Raw genomic sequence first — 20,471 nt, forward strand, 5'->3', positions numbered from 1 at the left:
TGAAACTTTACTGATCCTTTATTTTTCCTATTTGAGTTCTCAAAAAGGGTGGCACAGCCAAGAATCGCCTTCCATAAGGTTTTAATATTGTGCTCCCTTTCTCTTTGTCTGGAGATTTTTCCCTAAGAATATCCACTTTAATCCGACTTGTACTGGATGGCTGGAAAAGAGGGTATGCAACAATCTTTTCAAACTCTTTGATCTCCTTCTTCATGCGACCACGCCTCTCCGGTGGTGGAATCTGGCTCTGGCTTTTTCTCAAGATTCTTTCCTTGAGTCTTTGCTCCAGGAGCTCCCTCCCTCGAATCATGCGCTCTTGGTGGCCTTTGATCTGGAGCAGTTCCCTCTCTTTCACCTGCCTTCTTCTCTCTGCTTTCGGGACGGCATGCTCTTCTGGCACAATTTTGGGTAGTGTTATGTCACTGAGGAGCCGTGTCTGTCTCCAGGTCTTACTCTTAAACTCTCTGGCCTGGCCTGTCCTCAGGATGTGCCTTTCTATTTGTCTCTTCTCTCTCTCGGGCACCCAACACCGCAGCTTTTGTCCCTCTGTGCTTGGGGGTGGCTCCTCTTCCACTCTCACCTCTGTCTCTCCGCTGGTGTCCTCTCTTTTCATCATCTCCACTATTCTCTTATTGTAGTAAGACTCTGCTTTCGCAAGCCAGTAGTCAAGAGAGTGGGCTTGCTCCCTGCAGAGTTCTCTGCTCTCCTCTCGGCATTTCTGAGTTACCAAGTGTCTTGCTGCTGTCGTATGCACACCACCAAGACTCTGTCAAAGGGAGGTTCAGAATTTTATCATTTTTCCCTTAAACACATTTAAAAGCAGTTTGCCTTCCTCACTACTATTAAGGAAGGAGTCTTGGGCCAGGAGTAGTAGCACATGCCTTAATCCCAGAACTCAGAAGTCATAAACAGATGGAAACACACACACACACACACACACACACACACACACACACACACACACACACACCCTTTTTATTTACTTTAGAGTTAAAATTTAAACCCCATGCTCCCAGGCAAGTCTGGTTGTTCTGAAAGTATGCAGTACCTGTCCCCAGTAAATAACTAGTTTTTAAAATAGAGAGCCCTGGAAGTTGGTGTTGGGATAATTTACAAGAGTGGAAGCTGCTGCTATCGGAGTACTGCCCCAAAGTGTCCCCAGTGCAGGAGGATTTTAAATCTCAGCTTCCATTTCTGGGTAGCTCCAAACTGTAAAGCATTAATTTACAACTTATTTACCAGGAGCCTTTTCTCCAGTGGAGACTGCTGACCTTCTGCAATCCTAGGGTCTCTGGATGCTTTTGCCCAAGCCAATCTGGAAGATAGAAAACCAAAGGTAGATTGGAATGTGGGAGATGACACATTTGCTCACCAATCCTCAATCAAAGAACTCAAATATTTGGCCAGGAACAAGGGCCTTTTCTCCATTGAGAAATCACTGCATTTTCCGTAGTGCAAAATAAAGAAGATCATTCTTTTTAAATGAACTAAAAGCATACCTCTCCTTTGGACTCAATGTGAACCACTCAGAATCTTGTATTCGGGACTGAAAGAGGGGGGGAACAGGCTCTTTGCTCAGGGGTGGCCTAAGGACTCCCAACCCAGACTGATGGGTCTCAAAGCCTCTTTTGTCTTCGGAGGTGACTCTAGTCTCTCGCTTTGTCAGTTCACTGTCTTTCTGCACTCTGTCCAGCCAGGCCCTCTGTGCCTCTATCAGCACATACAGCATCTTTGCTTTGTTTGTTCTGAAATTCTACTCTTGTTCGATCATCTGGCCCTCTGCTTGACTGACTGACTTTGTCAATCATCCTTCCCTCAATCCATTTTGAGACTACTCCCTGTTAAAACCCCACTGGCAGAGCTTTGTGGCCATCTGTGTTTGTTTACCAGGCTGATGGCACCACAAGTGAAGACCACCAAGTTTTTATGAGTCATTCCTGCTCAAACCTGAGTTTACTGTGAGGTCGTATTTAAGCCACTGAAGCTGTCTAGCACACAGCTTGCAGGTCCTCAAACTATGGTCAAAAGCAAAGGCTTTAAGGACAGGAATAAAAGTGAACCTCAATTCTACTATTTCCTCAATGTATGATGCGGGCAAGCCAACTAACTTCTGTGTCAGTTTCCTTATTTATAAAATAAAGATGTAAGACAAGATCCACCTGTTAGGATTATAAAGAACAAATGTGGTTTAGTGTAAGCAGAGTACATGGTAAATGTCAGCTACCTGTCCTTTACAGCTAAGCTACCTCTACAGGTAAGGCCCGTGGTCTCCATGAAGTTTTCCTTGTATACTTCATAACAAGGATTCTCCCTTCCTCTGAGGTGTTTGCATTTTTACAACTCACTTAAAAAAATCAATCATTATCAGGGGCTGAAGAGATGGCCCAGTGATTAGGAGCACTGGCTGCTCTTTCAAAGGACCTAGGTTCAAGTCCCAGTACACACATGGCAGCTCATAACCATCTATCTGTAACTCCAGTTACAGGGAACCATACACTCCCTTCTGACCTTCATGGGCACCAGGCATGCAATGTGATATACATACATGCATGCAGGCAAAACACTTAAACACATAAGTAAACCTAAAAATATCTGTAAAAGTCACTCTATTATGGTATCTATGGTTATAACAACATTTTGATGTTGAAATTTAAAAGTGTATGAATTATAATATAAATCTACAAGAAATTATTTATAATATTAGAGAGGCTCTAATATCTAATATTTTGCCTCACTGATTTTAGACATTCTTTTAAAAAAGACTTTTTATTTCTATTTTTAATATGTACTGCTGTTGTTCTGCCAGCATGTATCTGTGCACCACACCACAGAAACCAGAAGAGGGCATCAGATTCTCTGGAATTGGAGTTACAGTTGTTAGCTGCCCTGTGGGTGCCACTAGGCCATCTCAAGCCCTTCTTAGACAGTACTTGCTTATACTTTGAGATTGAAAATTATCATCCTAGAACTTGACATGGAGGTTTCATTCATGTAATCACACTTAAGGCTGAGTCAGGAGTACTATGAGTTCTAGGTCAGCCTAGGCTATGAGACCCTGCCTCCAAAAAACAATAATGACCATCTCCCTTGCATTTCTTCTTTATAAAAGATGTATTTTTATTTTATGAGCGTAAGTGTTTTGCTTTTGTGTCTGTTTGGGTACCATTCGCCTGCCAGGTGTCTGTAGAGGCCTGAAGAGGGCATTGGATCCCCTGGAACTAGAGTTAGAGATGGCTGTGAGCACCCATGTGATGTGGATGCCGGGAAACGAACCAGGGTTCTCTGAAGAGCAGCCAGTGTTCTTAACTATTGAGTCATTTCTCCAGCCCCATACTTTCATTTCTTGCAAAAGACATCTAGTATGGTACTATGATTGTAAGTCTCAAAATCGTGACTTTATTACCACATCATAGCTAAGAATTCCCTCATAACTATCTCAGGGTTGGAAATTTAACTCAGTAGTAAATGGCTTACCTACCAAGGCTCTGGGGTCCATCCCAGTACACATACACACCATATTTATTTTAGAAATAGGGGTTCACTACATAGAGGCTGGCTTAGACCTTGCTTTGCAGCCCAAGGTGGCCTCAAACTCATAACCCTCCTGCTTCAGCTTTTCCCTAGTGCTAGGATACAGGCATGTACTACCACACAGGCATGTACCATCACACAGACATGTACCATCACACAGGCATGTACCACCACACAGGCATGTACCACCACACAGGCATCTACCACCACACAGGCATGTACCACCACACAGGCATGTACCACCACACAGGCATGTACCACCACCACACAGGCATCTACCACCACACAGGCATGTACCACCACCACACAGGCATATACCACCACACAGGTATGTACCACCACACAGGCATGTACCACCACCACACAGGCATGTACCACCACCACACAGGCATGTACCACCACACAGGCATGTACCACCACCACACAGGCATGCACTACCACACAGGCATGTACCACCACCACACAGGCACCTACCACCACACAGGCATGCTGTGTTTTTTCACTAGAGCATGCACCTGTCCTCCATGAAGGCTACAGGTATATCCCTGGCTCAAGCACCTACTAGTTTACTTTCTCCATATTCAAACTATTCATTTGTACTGAAAGAGAAAACAGATTTCAACAATGCAATCCCAGTCTCAGCTCTAAACCTGGCACAGGTGTGCAGTATTTATTGGATGGATGGAGCTTTTGTTGAGAAAGGAACATTGTGCCTTATGCTGTTTGTGTTCCTTCTCTGCATTAAAGGTAGCTGTCAAACCATAGAGCATGTCTGACGTCAAACTTTAAGGGAAAGTGGGGCTAATTTAAATTTCTACTTTGAAAGAAAATTTCTCCTACTATCATGGGCTCAGCAACAGCGCTTTGCTAGACAAGCAAATGACACCCAATTTCATCCCTAAGTAAAATGATGTCCTTTTGACATCTTGCCGAGGGTTTTTTTTTTTTTTAAACTCCTTCCCCATGGTTTTATCGCACATTAATTGCAAGCATAGAAAGACAAATGAGGGTCTCTTCTAAGTAAAGAGTAGAGTTTGTGTCCTATAAGACCAGCCTTAGCATGGCAATCAGGTTGGCTGCAGGAGAGCTGGGCACGCTATCTTCAAGATCGCCCTTCTTCAGCACACAAGTTTTCCTTACTTTGTAGGCTTCCAGTGAATGAAATACCCTATTGTTCACTTAATGGTTGGCAAGTATTTAAACCGGGTGAACGGGAGCTTAGGGGAGTGGAAGGTGGTCTGCAAGAGAAAGCCAAATCTAATCCCTAGTAAATCAAGAGGGGCTTTTGATTAATGCTAGCCTCCCTAAAATCCTTCTCAAATGTCTCATTTGTCCTCTGCTTTCACCCTCCCCATTCTCTGCTCCTTAGGAAGCCGACTCACCCAAGTGCTCAGAGCGACAAGCAGTAAGGGGAGTGGGGGTGGGGGTGGGGGAGGATGCGCAAGAAAGCTCCTTAGCTTTGCTTTTAGCCTCTGGGCAGCCGCAAAAGGCAAAGTCTCAGGAACCGGCGGGAGTTGTACTTGTCTTAACGCGACCCAATCAGTTGCTCTGGAAAAACTAGTAGTTTCAGGGGGACGTTCCCACCCGCTCCCCCTGCTAAGCGTAGGGTTCCTACGGAAGCAGGGATCTGTGCGGAGCGGGAAAGTAGCGAGTGGCCTAACGCTGGCTACTTGCCTTTGCTTAACCGACGTCACAGACGTAGTGGGGCCTCCAACCCCCTTTCGTTAGAAGCTCGGCCCCGTCTCTAAAGCTCACTCGGCGAAGTGCGCCACTGATTATGACGTCACTACCCAACGGCCGCCGGGCTATGAGGGCGCTCTAGCCCGCCGCGCGTACTCGCTGCCCGGCGCCTTGCGATCGGCCGCTCTAGCCCGCGGCCGGGGTCTGGGCTCTCGCCACTTCCAGCTTGCGTCCCACCGCACACGGTTCCCCACAGGCTGAAGTTCCGGACGCCTCGTACTGCACACGTAGCTGTCGGAGGACCCAGCGGGTGGTGGACCCAGCGGGTGGTGGACCCAGGTAATTGCTGCCGGGGACGCGATGAGGAACCACCTCCAAGGCAAGACTCTTGTGTCTCACTAATCATCTTTCCGTTCCCAGGTCTCATCCGCCATGGAGCTGACCAGCCCCTGCTCCAGCTTTCAATCAGACTTGGATTTCTGCCCAGATTGCGGCTCGGTGCTGCCGCTTCCTGGAGCCCAGGATACCGTCATCTGCCCTCGCTGTGGCTTCTCCATAGACGTGCGAGGTGAGGGGTTAGCAGGCTGGACCCAGCCGAGGGTCCAGGTGGAGAGGTCGGTGGTGGAGGGTGACCTCAGCACTGGTTGGGCTTAGGGAGGCAAGACCCAGAACTGGAATCTGTCTGTCAGACTGACCCCGGGAAGAAACCCGAAGGGAGGGTGTGACCCACCTGCGAGAGTGTTGCTGGGATTTGTTACCTCCTCGGCCATTTCTACTGTTAATTTTTTTACTCCCTGCGCAGATTTCGAAGGGAAAGTTGTGAAGACCTCAGTTGTGTTCCACAAACTGGGGGCAGCCATACCTACATCTGTGGATGAGGGACCTGAATCCCAGGGACCAGTGGTAAGTTGATTAAGACTAGTTTCCAAAGAACAGTGATTGTGGAGACCTGGTTTTGCGCTCCATTCCAGGAGAATGTCCGGAGGGTGCAATAGTTTGGTTTCTGTACGAAAGCAGAGCCTTATTGTGAGTAGGTCTCCATAGCCCATCTGTTCCTTCCTAGGTTGACAGGCGCTGCCCTCGATGCGGTCATGAGGGCATGGCATACCACACCAGACAGATGCGCTCAGCGGATGAAGGACAGACTGTCTTCTATACCTGCATCAACTGCAAGTGAGACTCTTCCCCTTCCTCTGCCCTTTTTCAGTATTCGCAAACAACAAAAGCAGCGACAGACTTGTACTTGGTCCAGTCCATAATAGGAAGGCTTGTAGCCTTTATTACTTGTGGTTTTTGAGACAGGGGCTCACCATATACCCAGGCTATCCTTGATCTCTCAACCATACAGCCCAGGTTGGCCTCAAACCTTAAGCAGTTCTTCCTGAATGCTGTGATTCAAGCATGTGCCATTCCACCTGGCTTGTTAAAAAGATGCTTATTTTTTGTAGTTATTTGTAGGTGTTTTTATCTGCATGTTCGAATGTGCAGGTGCCCACCAAGGCCAGAGACATTAAATTCCCCTGGAACTAGAGTTACAGGTAGTTGTGAGCCATTGGATATGAGAACTGAACTTGGATCCTCTGCAACAGTATGAACTCTTAACTGCTGAGCTATCTCAACAGCTCCCTTACTCTTTTGACATTTAATTAAATCTTTTTAGATATAAAAGGAAAGCTGGGTGTGGTGACCTGAAGGAAGATCATTCATTCAAAGCCAGCCTGGGCTACACCGAGACTCTGTCACACACATAAAAAACTACTAGAAAAGGAATTTTAAAACACAGACGTTGGTTTGCATAGTGGTACAATATGCTGAAATCTTTCCTTGCAAAGAGGATGACTCTGTGTACTTAATCTTGCGTGATTCAAAGAACAGGGTCTGAATGGTTTGAAACAGCCTTTGCCTTGGTTGTTGTTTGGCTCCACTGCAGAACATTAGCGTGTGGCTTTCTGCAGTTTTGCTTTTTGTTACTGTTTTCCTTCTTCCTAGGGTACTGCCAGCTTTATTCCAGGGCCTCAGGCATGCTAAGGAAATGCTCTTCCCTCAGCTGTACCCTGACCTCCCTTCTTTTAGTTGCCCTGTTTAGGGTTTTAATTAGACTTTTCCTCTTTCTCTTTTGATTTTCTTATCCTCCTGCTTCCACCTCTCAAATGCCACGATTCCGAGCATGTGCCACCACAGCTGTTTCTTATGGTGCCGAAGATTCGACTCGGTTTCATGACAGCTACATAAGCACCCTACCAACTGAACTACATGCCCAGCCCCTTCGTAGGCTTCCTGAAGCCAGGAACTGGCTTTTATGTCATCAACCTTGGAAATGTATAGTTGTTATCGCATTCCAATATTGCCTGTCCGCCATGTCCTCAAATTAGTTATTAGACTTTCACATTCCTCACCTTGTCTTCTATATTTTCCATCCCATTGTTTATATTGTCTTCTGGGTGATTTCTCCAGATCTTTCCTACAGGTCATTAATTCTTTCTCTTTCTTTGGTGAGAGTGTTGTATGTGTGGTGTATTCATGTGTTCATGTGGATGTATGCATATATTTTTGTCCATATGGAGGCCAGAGTTAGGCATTGGGTGGCTTCATCAAGCGCCTTTATCTGTCTTTACTTTTCTTTTAGTTTTGAGACAGGCTTTCACTATATTCTTGGTTGGTGTGGAACTCTGTGTAGACCAGGTTAGCCTCAAACTCATAGATACCCATCTGCCTCTGCCTCCAGAATGCTGGGATTAATGGTGTTCGCCATCACTTCCAGCTCTCTACCTTATCTTTTGAGGCAGTCTCTGAGCCTGGAGCTCAGGCTAGGCTGGCTACCCAATGAGCTTTAGACATGCATCCTGTCTGTCATTGTCCTATGCCTCCCAGCCCAAGTGGAGTCCATTCTGTACATGTGGACCATGACACCCAGCATTTTCTTTATTTTTAAATGGGTGCTGGGAATCTGAACTCAAGTCCTCATGTATGTGCAGCAGATACTTTACCACCTGAGCCATCTCCTCAGCCCTTCAGTTATTACTTGTTTTCAAACCTCATAAATCACTTGAACAATTTAACCCATTAGTCATTTTAAAAAGTTTCATTTTAATTTAACATTTATTTTATTATTGTATGTGTATGAGTGTTTTGCTTACATGTATATAAGTGCACTATGTGCATGCCTGGTACCCACATAAGTCAGAAGAGATGTCAGACTCCCTGGGACTGTAGTTACAGATGGTTGTGAACCACCATGTGAGTGCTGGGAATCAAACCTAGATTCTCTGTAAGAGCAACAAATACTCTTAACCACTGAGCCAACTCTCCAGCTCCCATTAATCATTTTAAATTGCTCCTTTCATTCTTTAAATGTATATTAGATATATTAAACATGTTTATATGTGTGTGTGGTATTTCAGATATCCATTGTTTTTTGTGGGTCTGATGCCATTTCTGCTGACTTTCTCATGGCACTTTTTAACTTTGTAATTTTTGACTGTATGCTAGTTTTTTGGGTTTTTTTAAAATTATTTATTTATTATGTATACAGTATTCTGCCTGCATATATCCCTTCAGGCCAGAAGAGGTCACCAGATCTCATTATAGATGGTTGTGAGCCACCATGTGGGTGCTGGGAATTGAACTCAGGACCTCTGGAAGAGCAGCCAGTGCTCTTAACCTCTGAGCCATCTCTCCAGCCCCTGTATGCTAGTATTTTAAAACTTGAACTTCAGGTTTCTTTAGGTCTGGGTGAATGCTGCATTCCTAGCATTGTAGACTTCTTTGAGATTGATCTGTGCCACCATGTCTAGCTACAACATTTTTAGTTTTTATGAGGTCCAGTTTATCTTTTTCCTTTTCTTGGCTAGTGCTTTTTTTCTGTCTTGGGAAACCTTTGCATACATCAAGACAATGATTAGAAATTAGTTACCTTGAGGTTAGAGTTGAAGGGTTGCGGGGAGCTCGCCCCCCTCTGTCATGAGGAAAAGTCCTTCAGGGTTTTTATCTTACCCCACGGTGCTAGAAATACTTTTTGGTTAAGTATAACAAGTCCTTTCTTTTTCCATAGGTTTCAGGAAAAGGAAGATTCATGACCTTTTTTTCCTGGCAACCCAGCAACACTCCTCCTCCTCTTGGAAGGGAAGACATCGGTCCTTTGATGACTTATCCTTCCCCTCTGGTGCCTTGTTCTCAGAATAAGATCTTCACCCCTAGAGCACTCCTTCCCCCAGTTGAATTTACTAAAGTTATATTTTTTTATGAAACCTTGACATTATGTGTGTTATTCATAATCTTATTCTGGCCAAGCTGGTGGCATATGCCACCAGCACTTCAGGGATGGAGGCAAGGGGGTCTCAAGCTTGAGGACAGTGAACTACATAAGGAATTCAAAGCCAAAGCTACCTAACAAGATGCCTAAAAACCAAAAATAACAATAATCTGTCTTATTCCAAAGGAAATTTAAATGCACTTAGGCTACAGCTGTAAAAAAGAAAGGAAAACTGGTGATAAAATAATGGAGTCTGGGATCACTGGGATTCATGATGACCGTGACTACATTTTAATAAGGCTTTATTAAACACTGGTTCTGGATACTCATGGCACCAGGGCTGCCACCAGGAGCGCTCCTGGGATGCGGTGTCTCGTCAGCCCGAGGCCACAAGGTTGCATGTATTCCGTCCACAAGTGGCAGCATCTAATTTTACATGTCTTGCAGTTGTCCTAGCCACTGAGCAGAGTAAGCAAGTTTGATTACAAAAGCAGAAATAGTAGCTAGTCTTATGAACTACTGTCTTGCTATAACAGCAAATTTTACAAGATCCGTCAGTTTAAGAATAGTCTTTACAAATGGAGGCAGAGGCAGGCAAATCTGAGTTTGAGGCCAGCCTGCTCCACAGAGTGAGTTCCAGGATGTCCAGGTGGGGGCGGCACGCGTCTGGGAAAAACAAGTGGACTAGAGACTTTTTTTTTTTTCCTCTGTTTTTGGTCTCTCAAGCATAGTAACTAACTGTAATGTTAACCATCACAAGGCCAATACAAAAGAAAAGCAGTTAGACATATACATATAAATCTAGTTCCTCGTAAGGTAACCAAAGTTGGGATTTTTGGATGGGTAGTGAGAGATTTAACAAAACCATATGTGTTTGAATTTGCTGCCCTGTCCCCTGCAGCCTAGCCTTTGTATTCCTCAAACCCGGAGCTAAGTGGTAGTCAGGGTATCTCATACTTTTTGATCTTAGGGCTTGCCATGGTCGGAAAATTCCAAGTTTAGTGTACCTTCACTCTAAGACGTACAGACAGGGAGAGGACTAGAACCCAGTGCGTTTCCTGCACCTGGAAAACCATGTCTCGACAGAATGATAAGAAAATGGAACTTGGCCGAGTCCCACTAGCTTTTGCACCCAGGTTTAAGGATACAGCGGACTGGGGAAGGGATACTGAGCACACACAGCTCAACGTCTCCGTGCCCTGCAGCCGGGAGTTGACTCTCCTCCAATGAACTTAGGCCCTGGGCTAGCTGGTCCCGCCCCACAGTGACATCACTTCTGCTAGCTGCGGCGTCTGCGCACTGTTAGAGTACGGCGGAACTAATCTAGTGACGCCTGCGCTTTGGCCCAAGCGGTGCTGGGGAAGGGAAGCTGGTTTCTGCAGGATGCGTCATACCCGGAAGTGAAAGGCCGGAAGTGGGGTTGGACAGGTTATCCCCAGGGGTGGGGAAGCAGAGGCCCTGGAGGAAGGGGGAGAATAAGAAGCCAGAGGATCCTGGCCACTACTCCGAACCGTGTACCCGATCCCTTAGATTTCAGAGGCGCAGAAAAAGGGAAGGGTGTCTCATCCCGCTTCCTGGCTTTTCGCTTTAGCCATGGCGGAGGCAGGGGCCGGGCTGAGTGAGACCGTCACTGAGACAACGGTTACCGTGACAACCGAGCCCGTGAGAAAGCCGGGCGGGGGTGCCTGTTTCGGGGTCTGGGAGGTACTGGGAGGGAAATAGGGGTTTGGAAAGTTGGAGGGTTTGGGGTCTGGGACATGTGGGGTTGAGTCTTGGGGAAATCGCGAGGGACTGGGGATGCTTGGAGTGGCTCTGATCAACTAGGGTATAGGTGTTACGACTTGGCGTGGTGGTCTGTGTACGTAATAAACGGAAACTGGGTTAAGGAGCACGGAGGGTACCGGAGGAAAGGAAAGGCCATTTGAGAAAGCATGGTTTTGGAGGCAGATATAAAGGACGAGTACTTACCAGTTCGTAGTCATGGAATGGGTACGTGTCAAAGTGGAGGGAATGAGGAAGCAAAATAAGCTGAAGGTAGTAGTTTGACAGGTCAGAGAGGAGAGAAGCAAATGAGCAAACAAATAGAATTTTTGCAAAAACAAGTTTAATTGCTTTCAAAGGGAGAAAGATGTGTTGGGCTTAATAATGTCTGGGTTTGAAGGAGCTTAGTAGTTTAGGGATTATTACCAGAGATGCCAGGATGTTAGAGAATAAGTGGGTAGGATGTAGAGAGCCCTGTGGACTTGAAGGTGAGAGAAGAAAGAATGAAGGATTTCTTTAGAGGAGGAGCGTTTTGGATTTTTGTTTTATTTTGCTTGTTCAGGTGTGTGTGGGTGAGGGACCAGAAGTCAACCTTACGTGTTTCGCAGGCACAGTCTACCTTTTTTTTTTCCTTGTTGATTTGAGACAGAATCTTTTTTCCTGGAGCTGCCCAAATTGGCTAGGCTGACTGGCAAGAGATCTCCACATCTCCAGTACTGGAATTACAAACTTGTACCACCACTACATCTGACTTTAAAAAAAATATATGGATTCTGGGAATCAAACTCAGGAAAGCGCTTTACCAACAGAGCTGTCTCTGCAGCCCTGCTTTATTATTTTTTAAAATTTTTATTTTGCTTTTGAAAGAAAAAGCTTTACTAAGTTGCAGAGGCTGGCTTATGACTGAGTCTCCCAAGTGCTGAGATTACATGCGTGTAATCTCTTCAGAGAGAACATGAATAAGAAGTGTGGGAAAGAAAGGGATGCCAAAGACTAGTCACGGGGAACTGAGAAAATAACTTTCCTGTATTAATACCACCACGGACGACGGAAGATAAAGAAACAGGGAGGGTTGTGTTTTCCTTTGAAGATTTACTGGCCCTAGGTTAAGAATCCCCCCCCCCCCTCTCTCCATACTAGTAGTTTTCAAAAGCAGGAGTTCATATTCCTCATGAGCAGGTTAAAAACATGTTCTGTTTTGGCTCCCAGCATCTGGCTCCTCCAGTGGTGTGGTGTGTGGTATGGATTGAGCCAGGGAAGAGGACAGAGGAGGTTCCTTGGGAAATAGGAAAGGGCAAGAGGAGATTAGCTACATGGGCCCATACCTCTACCCTTACAGGAAAATCGGAGCCTAACGATCAAACTCCGGAAACGGAAGCCAGAGAAGAAGGTGGAATGGACAAGCGACACGGTGGACAATGAGCACATGGGGCGCCGCTCCTCAAAATGTGAGTGCTGCTACCCCTCCACCTGAGCCATGGCCTCCCAGACGCCTACAGTTCTCTTCTTGGTTGGAAAGGAAAATAGGTGGGGGTGGGGATAAAGGTACGAGTTACCAAGTCAGGGGGGCAAACCAAGGCAGAGTTGGAGAAAGGTGCTTCTGATTCTCTGAAGAGAAAGGGAGAATGGGTGTCTGATTCCCCGGGGTGAGAGGCCAAGGAAGCTGGATTCTGGAAGGTAGGAGACAGTAGCGGGAGAGAATTTTCACATGCATCTGGTGGAAGTGGAACTGACTGAACATTGTGTTCCTCATTCTTTTTAACTGGGTTCCTCCCTCTGCATCTAGGCTGCTGTATTTATGAGAAGCCTCGGGCCTTTGGTGAGAGTTCCACCGAGAGTGATGAGGATGAAGAGGAAGGCTGTGGTCATACACACTGTGTCCGGGGTCACCGCAAAGGACGGCGTCATGCAACCCCAGGACCCACCCCAACCACTCCCCCTCAGCCTCCTGACCCCTCTCAGCCCCCTCCAGGACCTATGCAACACTAAATCCCTCTCACCTTTCATGTGTCTGCCTGGCCCCAAATGTATCCATCTGGCTACATGGGGACTCAACCCATGGTCTGATCCCTTCTCCTGCCCCCTCTTTCCCTCTCCTGCCTGATAGAGAAGAGGAGGAGGAGGGCGGATAGAGATCCTGGAATTCTGACTTGCTGCTGTTCCAGAACCCAGGCTCCGGGTTCTCCCAGTCCCCTCTACCCTGCAGCCTGCCCCTTGCCCGGGATCCATCCATGGCCCCAGGCCATCCTTTTGTTCTCACTGCCAAACTACCTGTCCTGGGATCCAGCTACCTTGGCCACCTGCACCCTTAGCTTGAGTCCCAAGCACCTAAACTGGGTTTTCAACAGTCCCAGCTTTCACTGCCAGGACCCCAGTCAGATTCCAGGCAATCTTGTACCCCAGCTCTGCATATTAATCCTGGCCTACAGTTCTTCCACTTATGCAGTTATCCTAAATCAGTCCTTGCCTGTGGGATCTAAGGTTGTGGAGACCATAGGGTTCCCCAGCCCTTCTCCTAAGCTTAAAAGGAGCTAGGAGAGGTCTTTATCACACCTCTAGTGGGAAGTGGACCCCAAAATAGTCATGACCTGAATATAACCTTTCTGACAAAGCTGGCTCAGACCAGTGACTTAGAGCCAACGATTTTCTCAGCCTTTAATCTTTGAGCTTCAGCACTGTTGTCCAAGGGGCCTGGGTCCCTAAAAGGAAAGAGGGAGAGAACAGAGATGAGGGGACAGGCCCCTGCAGTATACTCCTACCCTTTCCTGCCCAGGCTTTGATGTCTCTACCAACCCAGGTGTCTTGCTCTCTCAGCCCTCCCCAACTGGTGCTGGGATCTGGGTATTGTCTTCCAGGCCTCTAGCTGTGCACAGTACAGAGATCAGCAAAACCCATGCCACCACTGAGATCTCATTTATTGCCACAGATGCACAAAATAAATAACCCAACATTGCACAATGTGTTAAATACAGGCCGATTTATACACATGGGGAGGATGGGAGACTATACAAAGATATTTGGGATGCCTGGGTTGCTCCCTGGTTGAGAAGGTGGGTAAGCACCATTGGTTCTTTTGTGTGCAATAGGAAGTTCCAAGATGGCATTTAAAGGAAAAAGGCTATCAGCATAGAAAACAGTCATAAAAGAAGTATAGAGAGGGTGGACTGGCTTGCACACACATCCCAAATTTTGTTTTAGGCTTCAGGTCTGAGTGGCTTAAGTTATAAGTTAAGCATCTTATTTTAGGAAAACTTTTTTTTTTCTTGAGGGGAATCATCAGAGAGGACATCAGCAGGAGGCTCCAGACTTCCTGCTGTGGATCAGGCCCTTTAGGGTTGGAGGTAAATGTGGACTGTTTCCCGGTACTGGTGGTACAGAGCCTTTCTCTATCCCTGCCTGGAATGGTACAGAAAGGGAACTCAAAGAAAAGGCTGGGTTAGGGCATGGAGATGCAGGACCAGACTGGCTTAAAGGCACGGATGTACAAGCCAGTTTGAGGTCTTGCTTTGAGAGAAAGAATGTGAGTGGGTAAAGGGTGCTTATTAATACTCCTGCTGCGGCAGGTGTACAGACAAGATCACTGAAATAGGTGGGGATTTCTGCAGGGAAGAGAAGTAGCCTCGAGGCATCCGGGCTAGGCTAGCTAGGCTAGGGTAGGAGGTAGGTGACCAGACCCTCAGCCTTCTCCCGGCACGATGCGCAGAGGGACGCGGGGATCACAGGTGCAGAGCAGCGGGAAGACGCGCTCCCTGAGGGGGCCCGGCGCCTGGAAGGCGAAGAGCAAGTCCAATGAGCGGCCGTCATAGAAGGCCACACGGCCCCGCTCCCAGTCCAAGTCCACGCGAATGCGCTGCGGCGGGGGCCTGGCGCCGCCTAGTAGAGTGGGCTCTGGGGCCGTGAGCGCCCACAGGCGGCCGCCGCGGCCCTCCACGGCCCATACAGCCTCCGATGGGCAAAGCTTGATGAGGCCCTTGCGTGTCATGGATTCCCCGGCTGCTCCCACGGCGTAGCAGCTCTCTCCTCCATCCTCATCCTCCGCAGTAGACTCTCTGGAGGACGCGCCCTTCACGGTCTCTACCTCCCAGCAGTGGCGCCCTGACGCAAAGCCCTGCGCACCCAGCACCGCTGGGAGCTGATCGAAGCGCATGGGACTGTCCAGCGGCTCTGGCGTTCCAGGTGGAGCCAGACTCACGCCGCGGTAGTCAGAGGAGATGAGCAGACCACGGTGTGCAGTGCGAGGGTCAAGGGTCAGATCAGCTGCAGAAGAGAGGCATGGGGGAACACCACATGAGAAATTTCTTGAGTCCGGAACGAGAAGGGTGGAAAAGAGACAAGGAGTGCACTTAGAAGTGCTTGAGTCCCCACGACAGCTCAAAGGGTGACTGGGATCAGAAAGGACTAAGGCACAGAGCAGGTGGAGGCTGGCCACCCTGCGCTATGATGCAGCACCTCTGTGGAACTGGATTTGGACAAGGACCATGCTGGTCCAGGGCAGGGACCACAGCGTGGAGACAGGAGGGGAGGCTGTCTGGTTTGTGGTGTTGGTGGAGGAAGAATAGCTGACCTAGGGAGAATGAGGACTAATACTGCAACCAGCTACAAGCTGCACTGTACACGTCTTTAATCCCAGCACTTAGGAGGCAGAGGGGGCAGCTCTCTGTGAGTTAGAGGCCACCCTGCATAGCAAGTTTCAGGCCAGCTAGAGCTACATAATAAGACCCTTTCTCATGAACAAAACAAAGCATATAACCTTGAATCTGCAGCATCTGGGTGGGGCCTGGGAGCCAGGTCAACAAGACTACAGAGAGACTGATACCTGATAGGAACCAAAGTGTTTAAAGGAGGGGCAAAGAGAGGACTCCAAGGTATCCAGTAAAACCAGCCCACTCACCCTCGAAGGGGCGGGAATGGACAGGCCCATTTCTATAGGAGGTGCGGCCAGAGGAGAGACAGAGAACAGAGTCCGCTAAAGGGACCAGAAAAGCCTCTGGCCTTGTAGGCATGGGATGCTTTAAAGAAATACTTCTGGATTAGGAACTAGAAGCAAACTGGATGAAGTGGGATGGATGTGTGACTAAGGGGTGGAACATCTCTAGGCGCTGTAAACATGGAGAGCTGCTCCGGGAATGGGCAAAGTGGTAGGAGATTCTGGAATCTTGGGACCCATCTCAGGAAAAGCAAGGGGAGAGGGTGGAATGGGGATTCCTGAGAGTGATCTTGTACTGTTCAGGTGTACACAAAAGGATAATAAAAAGTGACTGAGGTCTGAGGATTTTGTTCTGGGTTAAATTGTGCCTCCTGGCCAGGTGTGATGTTAACATACTCACATCCTCAGCACATTAGAGGCAGAGACAGGAAGGGCTAGAGTTCTGCACCAGCCTGGGATATATAGAATGAATGTGTGTGTGTGTGTGTGTGTGTGTGTGTGTGTGTGTGTGTGTGTGTGTGTGTTTAAAAAGGCAGGGGGGATTTCAATTTTGTTCCCCAATTTTTCTGAATTTACCTTATGTGGGAAAAGGATTTTCACAAAGGTAAACAGGTAAAAACTGAGATCATTAGGGTGGACCCTGATGCAGAATGACCACTACCTTAAAAGGAAAAGGAAACACTTGGACACAGAAACAGGCACACAGGAAGCCCAGTAAAATCATATGTGGGTCAAGGGAGTGTTGAGACTTCCCAGAAGCCAGGAGAGAGTCATGAGACAGACTTCTCCTGAGCCCTCACACTTCTACCTCTGTACTTTGAGGTGTGGGTGATTCCTCAAGTCGCCTATTTATGGCACTTGGTTATTTTGGCCCTAGGAAATCAAAACCGATACAGATACCAAAAAGGGCTTGACCATTTTTAACAGCTGAAAGGGAGCAAACAGAGCACAGATTATGACCCCTCCCTTCTTCCCTCCTCACCTGTCAGTCTGTGGAGCATGTTTTTTACCACAGGGTAATCTTCGGGGAGTTCTTCCTCTGAGTTTGATGACTTGGGTGTTGGGACATCAAATCTGGACAGATGAAGGAAGAATCAGGAAGTTGTCAGCATTCCTGTCTTTTGATGCTGGTTCTGATGACCCTATTCCTAACCCACTTGCTCTTAACAGAAACAGGCGAGGCTATACTCCAGAAAGCCTGTTGGTAAGTGGAGACAAAGACAAAGATCTGGGCCTGGAGAGGAGGTAGTGGCTATGGTTGCAGGTAGTTGAAAGGAAGAAACAGTAAAAATGGAACTCACCGCCTCCATGTCTTCCTCATATCCTGGTACGGGCAGAAGAAAACATGGGTGTGAGTGTCAGGTTCATCTTGTGAGGCATCCTCCCTCCACCTCAGGTGAGCTCCGAGTGGTTGATTCTCTCCCCCTCTTAAAATGATCTCTCTTCCCTCCCTCCCTCCTTTGTCTCCTGTTCTCCCTCCTCTTTCACGGTCTTCCCTTCTGTTGACTACAAAATCACTTTCTCCTCACACTCCTCACTCCATCCTCTAAGGGTTCTCCTTTCCTCAGCCTCAACAGACCTACTTCTTACGTCTTGTTAACCCCCAGCCCACGCTCTCTCTCAGTAATGCTATCCTTTCCCAGTTTCTTGTGTCTGTTCCAGACAAATGTCCACCCCTTCGCCATAAAAAGTGAGCACACCCATGTTCCTTGAGTTAAGAGTTGTTATATAAAAGCCCAACAATAAAGCTGCTTCCCTTCTTGTCTTAAAAGCTCCGTGGCGTTTATTGGGTTCTTTGTTTTATGTCATCTCAACCCTGGGGGGCCCCTGAACTCAGAAGTGTCCCAAGAGGCTCCACAGATTTCATAGGGACCCACGGCAGCCAGAAGAGGGCGCTGGTTTTCTCCCCTCCGAACACTGGGGTTCCCCCATCCATCTTTTCTGTAGCCCAGTGAGGATGGCTGGAGAGGCCAGTGTGGCAAGGGGAAAAAGAGAGGACCGCAATTACACCTAGACTAATTAGGTCTGTGAAGCCTTCAAAGCGGCGGAAGCAGGACCCAGGGCAGAAGGGTGGCTAAGAGGAAGTAAACCAGATGTGATCCCCTTGAGGTACAATGAAGGAATTGGAGTGGTTGATGTCCAAAGGGGCCCAGGGAGGGCCCAGTGGGGAGACAGTGGGGCTGTAACGTGGAGACTAGCCAGAGGCCTGCCAGCTGCTCACCCGGACCTCGCCTCTGCCAGTTTCCGCCCCCGCCTGGGGACCTGGGAGGAGCTGAGAACAAAAACAACTCACTGTTCAGCTAGAGCTTGTTAGGGGAACCCCTGCCTCACTTTGGATCTGCCCACCACACCCCCACCCCATTTGCCAGTCTCCTAATTTTCCCATCCCTACACTTCCGCTTTTTCTGCACCCAGTCTCAGCCTTGGCTCCAGTGACCCTGTTCATTCGGTCCTATCACCGCCCTCCCCCCCGGCCCCTCCTCGTCCTCACCCGGGTGCTTAGTTATGTTGCCTCCCTATCCCTTTCTTGCTCCCACCAGTGAGCCTGCTCAGTCCTCGCTCCAAGTTCCCATGCTCTTTGCAGGAGGCTTCTGAGCTCTCCAACGGGCTAAGCATTCTATCTACCACCAGCGTGTTTCTGCCTCTACAACATCTTAACCTCCATCTCCACTGATACCACTCAGGCATCTGTCCAGCCTCCTCCTCCTCCCTCCGACCAAGTGTCAACTCCTTTCAGCTTTTCCTAACTTCCTTTCTCAAACTATTCACTCAAGACTTGGCCTCTCCCTCTTTCTCTCCCTCCCTCTCTCCCTTCCTCTTTCCTCCCCTTCCCTCTGTCTCTTAAAATTTTTATTTTAAATTCGTCTCTCTTTTTTACCAGCCATCTCTGGATTGGAATTCGCTATGTGTACCAAGATGGACTCGAATTTGCAGCAATCCTCCTGCCTCTGCCTTCCAAGCGCCAAGCTGTCCACTACCTACATTTCCATTAGGGCTTTAGATCTAAAAACACGGGTGCCTGACTTTGCTAGGACACCCATAAACCTCTTCTTCACGAACAACAGGAACCCGCAAAGAAGGCTGACCGCCTTACCTCTCCATGCGGGTCTAGGCAGCCCATGGTGGGGATGCGGCCCCCGCGTCGTCTCCCAGTCCGAGCACCGGGCTCCGCCAGTTTCTCACGCAGCCCACGGCTGATGCGCACCTCCACTGCCAGACGCACGTTAGACCTCAGGCTGCGTCGGGGACACGGCTGGCCACAGCAGGGGCAGGAAGGGGGCGCCGTCTCCGAGCCCGGCGGCGCCGGGGTCCCCCAGCAGCGCGCCAAGCACGCGCGACAGAAGCTGTGCTCGCACGCCAGCAGCACTGGGTCCTCGAAGGGGCCCCCGCACAGCGGACACGTCGCCAGCTGCTCCAGACGCTCCACCAACCCCGGGCCCAGCTCGGGAGCCTCCATGGAAAGCCGGGGTCCGGACGCACCCTAATCCGCGACCGTAGCAGCCGCCCCCGAGGGCGCAGGTGGCGGGCCACCCCCGCTGCGTGCTGACTCGATGCCCCTCGTTGCGCCTCCCTCATTCACTTCGCACTTCCTACCTACCCCTCTCCCGGGCTGCCTCGCTTACCCAGATCGGACTCAGCGCGTCTCCTCACCACGTCTGGTTTTATAGGGAGGGAGGAGGCCCCATGCAAGAGGTAAACAGCAGACCTTGCGTAATGCCTCATCTGGTTCTCCTGCTTTCCTAGTAAGGTTTTGGGGAGCAGGGTGTAGAGACTGAGACACCTAGGTCCCAGAGCCTAGAAGGTGAGCACCAGGGCATGAGCTGTGGGCAAGGTGGCAATGTTGGATTTGGTAGCCCCCTGTGAGCGAGTCCCTGAAGAGCATGAATCTCCCCCTTAGCCTGTGGTGTGCCTTTGGTGGGCAGGGTGCCCAGGCTCTCTCTTGGCATGCGTGCCCACATCGCCAGGGCATGAGTCATCCCAGGTGGCTGGCACACCTACATCTGGGGGTTGGGGGCCCGGAAGCTTGGGTCCTGGACTGTGTGGCTTTGGCAGGCCTCTGAGTGTTGGCATGTGGCTGTCACTCCTGGCGCCTCATCTTCCTGCCTTGCCTATTAAGGTCTGGGGACACCTAGTCTTTGGGATAAGGGCTGGAAGCAGGCATCTACATTCCTGCCTCTCAGGTTAGGGCTCTCTCTCAGTCCTTCCCCTACCCTCAACCCCCCCCCCCCCCCCCCCGCCTCTCCCGAAGTTTCTATTTTCTCTATCTTTTTCCTTTTTGTTCTTATTTTCAACGTTCTTTTCCCCTTTTAATTTGTACCT

General features: G+C 48.7%; 4 protein-coding genes across 5 annotated transcripts; 2 read left to right on the forward strand and 2 right to left on the reverse strand.

Moving 5' to 3' along the window:
* Window positions 1–1,953, reverse strand: LOC118576022 (putative uncharacterized protein ZNRD1-AS1). The gene is made up of 3 exons (XM_036176424.1): window positions 1,500–1,953; window positions 1,240–1,315; window positions 1–766 (listed from the first exon to the last, which is right to left on the reverse strand). Exons 1-3 carry the CDS (start codon window positions 1,727–1,729, stop codon window positions 8–10), a joined length of 1,065 nt encoding a protein of 354 aa, XP_036032317.1. The 5' UTR covers window positions 1,730–1,953; the 3' UTR covers window positions 1–7.
* Window positions 1,954–5,335: 3,382 nt separating this feature from the next.
* Polr1h (RNA polymerase I subunit H) lies at window positions 5,336–9,464 on the forward strand. Its single transcript, XM_036176423.1, has 5 exons — window positions 5,336–5,550; window positions 5,632–5,779; window positions 6,014–6,114; window positions 6,275–6,384; window positions 9,263–9,464. Exons 2-5 carry the CDS (start codon window positions 5,644–5,646, stop codon window positions 9,285–9,287), a joined length of 372 nt encoding a protein of 123 aa, XP_036032316.1. The 5' UTR covers window positions 5,336–5,550; window positions 5,632–5,643; the 3' UTR covers window positions 9,288–9,464.
* Window positions 9,465–10,771: 1,307 nt separating this feature from the next.
* Window positions 10,772–14,179, forward strand: Ppp1r11 (protein phosphatase 1 regulatory inhibitor subunit 11). Of its 2 annotated transcripts, none has more exons than XM_036176439.1 (3): window positions 10,772–11,125; window positions 12,564–12,672; window positions 13,011–14,179. In XM_036176439.1, exons 1-3 carry the CDS (start codon window positions 11,057–11,059, stop codon window positions 13,211–13,213), a joined length of 381 nt encoding a protein of 126 aa, XP_036032332.1. In that variant the 5' UTR covers window positions 10,772–11,056; the 3' UTR covers window positions 13,214–14,179. The 2 variants fall into 2 exon arrangements, with proteins under 2 accessions (XP_036032332.1, XP_036032331.1); XM_036176438.1 differs by having other exon boundaries at window positions 10,849–11,167.
* On the reverse strand, window positions 13,740–19,803 carry Rnf39 (ring finger protein 39). The gene is made up of 4 exons (XM_036176437.1): window positions 19,246–19,803; window positions 17,453–17,475; window positions 17,134–17,225; window positions 13,740–15,481 (listed from the first exon to the last, which is right to left on the reverse strand). Exons 1-4 carry the CDS (start codon window positions 19,606–19,608, stop codon window positions 14,901–14,903), a joined length of 1,059 nt encoding a protein of 352 aa, XP_036032330.1. The 5' UTR covers window positions 19,609–19,803; the 3' UTR covers window positions 13,740–14,900.
* Between the last annotated feature and the right edge of the window lie 668 nt (window positions 19,804–20,471).

Source organism: Onychomys torridus, unplaced genomic scaffold (genome assembly GCF_903995425.1).
Source record: "Onychomys torridus unplaced genomic scaffold, mOncTor1.1, whole genome shotgun sequence".
NCBI classification, from domain to species: Eukaryota; Metazoa; Chordata; class Mammalia; order Rodentia; family Cricetidae; genus Onychomys; species Onychomys torridus.